The sequence below is a fragment of the Montipora foliosa genome, chromosome 3 (genome assembly GCF_036669935.1).
Source record: "Montipora foliosa isolate CH-2021 chromosome 3, ASM3666993v2, whole genome shotgun sequence".
In the NCBI taxonomy this organism is placed as follows: domain Eukaryota; kingdom Metazoa; phylum Cnidaria; class Anthozoa; order Scleractinia; family Acroporidae; genus Montipora; species Montipora foliosa.
Genome location: NC_090871.1, coordinates 61,247,875 through 61,253,874, shown reverse-complemented (window position 1 = coordinate 61,253,874; position 6,000 = coordinate 61,247,875). Strand labels below are relative to the sequence as shown.

At 37.3% G+C, this 6,000-nt stretch overlaps 1 protein-coding gene across 7 annotated transcripts in view; it reads right to left on the bottom strand.

Annotated features, from left to right (window-relative positions):
- The window catches only part of LOC137997868 (pleckstrin homology domain-containing family G member 5-like), a 58,333-nt gene that overhangs the window by 19,508 nt on the left and 32,825 nt on the right, over positions 1-6,000 (bottom strand). For all 7 annotated transcript variants that reach the window (XM_068844177.1, XM_068844176.1, XM_068844175.1 and 4 more), the window contains exons 9-16: positions 5,329-5,570; positions 3,835-4,020; positions 3,196-3,300; positions 3,009-3,050; positions 2,677-2,772; positions 1,995-2,045; positions 1,701-1,793; positions 544-600 (exon numbers count right to left, since the gene is read on the bottom strand). In XM_068844177.1, coding sequence (XP_068700278.1) covers positions 544-600; positions 1,701-1,793; positions 1,995-2,045; positions 2,677-2,772; positions 3,009-3,050; positions 3,196-3,300; positions 3,835-4,020; positions 5,329-5,570 — 872 coding nt within the window. The remainder of the gene's footprint in view (positions 1-543; positions 601-1,700; positions 1,794-1,994; positions 2,046-2,676; positions 2,773-3,008; positions 3,051-3,195; positions 3,301-3,834; positions 4,021-5,328; positions 5,571-6,000) is intronic.

Sequence of the window (6,000 nt, the reverse complement as noted above, 5' to 3'; positions counted from 1 at the left end):
CGTAACTCTGGTGTGTACAGTATTGCATGACACTGTGCACACAAACATAATGAACTGCTAAGTTACTTGTTATCAGCCTGAAACTCCAGGTCAGTGGTATAATTATTGTTATATGATATATAGCCAGTCATTGGCACAGCACTACATGTAGGCCTCCATGTTTTCTTCCAAGACAAGAGCGACACAATATGAGCCAGGGTGCTGTATGTCTTGAGTATTAGGCTGATTTAGCAACAGAACGGGAACGTCAGTGGCGACGGCGCGCGCAGAAAAAACACCAATGAGAATTCAGAATAGAATAGACTCCACTCTTTTCTTCTCTATTCTAAATTCTCATTGGTAGTTTTGCTGCGCGCGACGTCGCCACTGACGTTCCCGTTCTGTTGCTAAATCAGCCTATTTGCAATAATGGTGAGTGACATGCAAATTGGATTTTGTAATTTGCATACAAAATGGCAATTAGGGTAATATTAAATTTTGAAGTGAATTGGGGTTCACATGAGCAAACATAATGCTCTAAATAATCAAACATTTAAGACTTACCATGTTGAATCCACTTTCCATATCCAAAGGATTCAGTGCATCTTTTGTTAATCTTGCCTTTACCAGACACAAATAATACACACATTAAAATTACATACTGTATAAAATTATCACGTTTCAAACAGCAGGTCTAAAACACAGGTCAGATAAAAAGTGTCTCCTAGCTCTAATCACTCTACAAAAAAAAAAAGTAATTGTTGTCTAGGGTGTACGGGGAAAGGCTTGGCTTAGTACAGTAACAGTTGTTCATCAGTGGAGTAGGAACTTCTAGACTTACCCTGTGGAATGTGAACTGTGTTTTAGACTCCCTCGTAGCATGCTACTACGAAACCACCGACCTGTGGAATGGGCAGGAATTTACATGTCTCTGCCCCGCCCACTTTCGCTTGTAAATAGTTAAAATTCTTAATATGTATTAGCAGAACTGAGCTTATATGGAGGGTTGTATAATCGTGGAAAAGCTCTCAGAGAAGACTTGAGAATAAGAATATACATCTACAAAACATTATCGGAGACTTCACCACAGGTTTCTTTGTGGGAAGTTTTTCTGTGATTGCATGCCAAAGAAAACAGAGATAAAGGTTGTTATAAGTACACCTTAAGCCCGTGGGAAAGGAATTTCATCAAAATGTTTAACAAAAGTGGGCAGGGAAGTCACTCGGTAATTCGGGCCCATTCCACAGATCAGTGGGTTTTGTAGTATACTATGCACATTGATTTTAAAGACTCTACTGCAAAGGTTCCACAACATTTCAGAACGTGGACAAAAATATTACTAGAAATCACAGTACATGATTTTTCCCCTTGATAAAGTGTGTGAGGATTTGGTTATTTTTAAGATTTGTCGTAAAATGTTTGAGTAATTTTTTAGCAATAGTGTGCAACAATTATTATAAATTTTTTTGGGGATGCTTTTGTGTTCTAAGGCGAATGTAATACCACAGCTTTATTGCTGTATGAAACGGCAGCATGGTTGAAGTCGGATTGAACAGCTCTTGTCCTAAAAAGTTCAGGACAATCCAAAAATTTTGATGTTTGATAGCTGCAAAAATGTCAATGAGCAGATTACAAACTAAGCTTCTGCATCCCCTGCCAACAATAAGTATCATGTATACCTTCATGGACATTAAGATGTCAACATTTGCAAATTTACTTACATTTTCAACAACTTTGCTGAGGTTTGCCATCCAAAAAGCCATATTGACAGTGTAGATGTCCTCGATGTTACTAAAAAGCTTGGAATCTTCTATCTGTAAAACAAAATTTAGTGTTTAAATCACATTTCAAGTTTAGTCGTCACAAAAGCAACATGGGCTTGCTTAAAACTCAAGCTTGCATAGTCCCTGTGATAGGAATTAATGGCGAACTTCTAGACAATTTTGGAGGGAAATGAAAGGGGGTTTAAACCAGTTTTTGACAGTCTCGTTCACTTTAGAAAGAGCAGTGCATACCTCTTGTAAAAATCCTTCCCTTTGCAGATTTCTCAAGCACTGAACAAAGAGCTGAAATCAAAGTAAAAAAATAAGCAACTGTGGTATAAGAAGAAGAAGAAGAATTATTATTATTATTATTATTATTATTATTATTATTATTATTATTATTATTATTATTATTATTATTATTATTATTATTATTATTTGTGGGGTCATGCACAAAGGAAATAGACCAATTCGGCTAACTCAATGTTGTACCCAATTCAAATCTCTCGGCGTTAAGATTCTTTGTGTGCTGAATTTGCATGACAATGAACCATTCACATTTAAATGATATGGAAATACTTGGAGCAAAGCGTTTTATTCCCAAAAGACTCGAATTAAGTACAACATTGAGTTAGCTGAATTGGTTTATCAAGTGTCATTTTGGTTTTTGAGGAGAGGGGAAAATCAGAGTACCTGAAGAAAAACCTCTCAGAGCAGAGCAGAAAACCAACCAACTTAATCCACCTGACGCCGGTTCTGGGAAACCCCGGGCCACATCGATGGGAGGCGAGTGCTCTCACCACTGCACCATACTGCATCCCTGGATGTTCTGGATCTAACCTGACTACCACCTACATTGTAACTACTACCTACCCACCTAACTACAATACTAACAAAACACTGCAGTGCTAATTAACTTGCACACAAAGTTTACCTTCTTAATGACATGGAGAGTAGAGATGTATGTTGCCTCTGTCGTTAGCATTTCCCAGATGGCTTCTTGTTGATTTTTTTGCTTTTTTGTCATCCCCTGAGTCACAATGAGGGGAAAGAAATCATTCAACGTACAAACACACAGAGTACAATAAAATTCATGCATAACAAGCTAGAATGGGCATCCAAAGGACAAAACCAACACTTGTAAGCACACGCAGAAAAGGCAGGTCAACAAGACGAACAAACAACTACAAACAAAGCTGTGACGTGAGCACGCCAAAATGTTGCGACAATGCCGCACAATGTCATCACAGTGAGTGACTTGATTACCTTAATATGATCATCACTAACAACTTCAGTCCAAGAGGATTCCTGTAAATGATAAGAAGATTAAAATTAATGATAATGACAACATTCAAAAAGGGTGATTTGATTTGGCATTATCCCTAAATTATACACCTCCACACAATTCAAGGTAAATGCAAGACAATGCACTAATGGCAAAAAAAGCACTTACAAGTTTAATTACATCGTCAATCTCATTCTTGAACTCGACATCATAGCTAGTGTTTTCTTCCAGACCATACAACAAATAGCGCTCCAGAGAGTCTTTAAGGGTTCCCTGCCAGAAATGATATTTTTGATAAACAGCAAGTACAACTATACATAATTGCAATTACCTGACATCCCATAATAATAATAATTTGATTGGCACTAGCTCCTGCGTCACGCTTGGTTGAGCATGGGACCTGTATGTTTAGTAGAGCGTGACTGAAAAGTAAACACTCGATAAAATTCCTCCCACGGTCTGTGTTTCAACTTGGAATCTTTGAACTGAACTATAATTATTTCCTCTTGAGTTTTTTCCTCAGATTTTGAAGGTCCCCTTGGCCGTGAGCTTAAGGGACAATTTCAATATTAGTGCCGGATTGGCGCAATGGCGCCGCCTGGCTCAAACCCTGTGACACCACTTTTGTCCCCTGATTTCTCTAAAACAATGCAACCATAATAAAACAATAATAATTTACTGTTTATTTGTTATTTTCAATACCTCAATAACCAAGATTACAGGAAATGGAACCAGCTGATGCAGATTTCACCTGCCTTTATGTGACATCAAAACCTCATTCAATAATACAGTTTACTAAAACTATACCTTTAGAGCTTTTGGTGGAGTGAACAGCCCTGTCCTCCGACCGTTTGCTGGCTTGGATCTCGGCATTGTTCCACCTGCATTTGGAAAGACTCCCCCAGGAAGCACTGGACTTGACGACGATGGTTGAAAGCCTACAGTAAACTCCTTCCCAAACAGGGCCTCCATACTTTTCTTCCCCCTCTGTGTCTAATTAATTTTAAGAATATTTTTAAATGGTTAGATACTACACCGTTATCAGTGGTTTCAAAAGTACTCACAGCCAACCAAATAGCCCATTTCCGAGTTGCTGACAGGCCTCAGTTTCAAAGCGAGTCCTGGTGCACAACCATTCAAATGGAAATAAGTTGCTAATTGTTATGCAAATCAAACTCATTTCCCTTAAAATAGTTGAGCACCAAGACTCACTTCAAAACCAAGGCAAACAGCAACTCGGAAATGGCCCATTGTTCAAAGTTAGGACATCAATAATATCACAACAGTTAGTTACTGATCTACTCAAACCAGCCGCTGAGTTCAAATTCTTTTGCGACCCCTGCATTTTAATCCTGACACTGAGAATTGTGACAGTGCTGTTGTGACAAAGTTACTTTGGGCTCAATTAACCCCTTTCACTCCTGTAAGGACCACTGAGACTTATAGATTTTACTCTGTCTATCGCCAGACGATTTTACTCGTCAATGGGGAACCCCACAGGAGTGAAAGGGTTAATAACGGTACCCATTTTCATGTTTTTTTTTTCTTTTTGAATGTGCCGTTACAATGTACATGTACATTGCCATGTTCTGTGTGATGGTACAAATGCATGCAAGGGGCTAGCAATGCAAGCAGAGAGGCAAGTGCATTATGCAACCACACTGTAATGTATATTCACATTTCACCTTGTGTAAATAATAAAATCAGTATCAGGTGATGTAAGATGAATACTAACGCTACTAGGAGGAATAAATTATGTATTGCATATAACATGATAACAGGACATTCAATTTTGTTCTAAAAGAAATGCAATATTTTTGCATTCACTATAAATGAAACAATATTAATGCTTGCTTGGCTTATCAAATGAATAATGGAATCTTTGCTGACATCACTGTCTACCTTTCGTTTCACGAACATACGAGTGTACTCACAGAGGGCATCCTGCTATTTACAGATTAAAAGAACTTGTGAACTTAGTTAAATCTCCAATAATACATTGTATGTATTTTAAGCAAATAAACTCTTGGTTGACCAAGATGCTAATGATCCCAGATAATATTCTTTGTAATATGTCAAATTTTTATCTGGTATGTTGAGATCAAATTTTCATAGGTACCTTATTATGCAATAAACTTTCAACTATTCCTGTAGTATGTTCTTTACTCTCTTCAGACTGATTAGAAAATAATAGCCTTGTACATGTACAGTAAACTAATAAGGCAAAAATGTAAACAAAGATTCCCCTATATACTCAACACAGACTTAATCTTATTTTACGTTATCCAGGAAATAACTCACATTCTTGTTAAATTGTTGAGATGATTTCTCCTCCTTTGAGTTTTCCATTCCTTTTTCCTCGCTTTCCTGTTTTTTAACCCCCCCTCCTTTTTCTTTGCTATTTTTAGCAGTAAATGAGCCTGAACGTGACATGAAAGATGAGCTTTTTGGTCGCTGCACAACATCCTCTGACACGCTTTTGTCTTCATACGAGTCTCTTGCCATGTCAATGATTCTCTGATCCACTTTGAAGTCTTCATTGGCTAAAAAAGACCAACAAAAATCAATGTGAATAGTGGACAGCACCAAAATAAAGAAAACCTTAAGGAATGATGTGTCTGATAATTTTTTTTCAAGTGTTCACACTTCACAGATTTACCAACAAGACACGTGAGTTGCATAATGGTACAATACAGTAACCATGAAGGTTTATCTGCAAACCCATGCATACATGTGTGTTGTCGATCAATGTTTTTCCTGGTTCAAAAATTTTCAAGCTAGTTCAATTTTCTTTTGTTTCAAATTATAATAATGAATACTACTACAAAAGGAAAAATCAAAGTTGAATTAACTGGTTTGAACCCCAAAACATGCATGTACAGGCATACATGTATGTTGAAAAGCCATATGGTACAATAACGTGATTAAGGCTATTGATTTCCAAAGAATTATCTGACATCTGCACAAGAGATT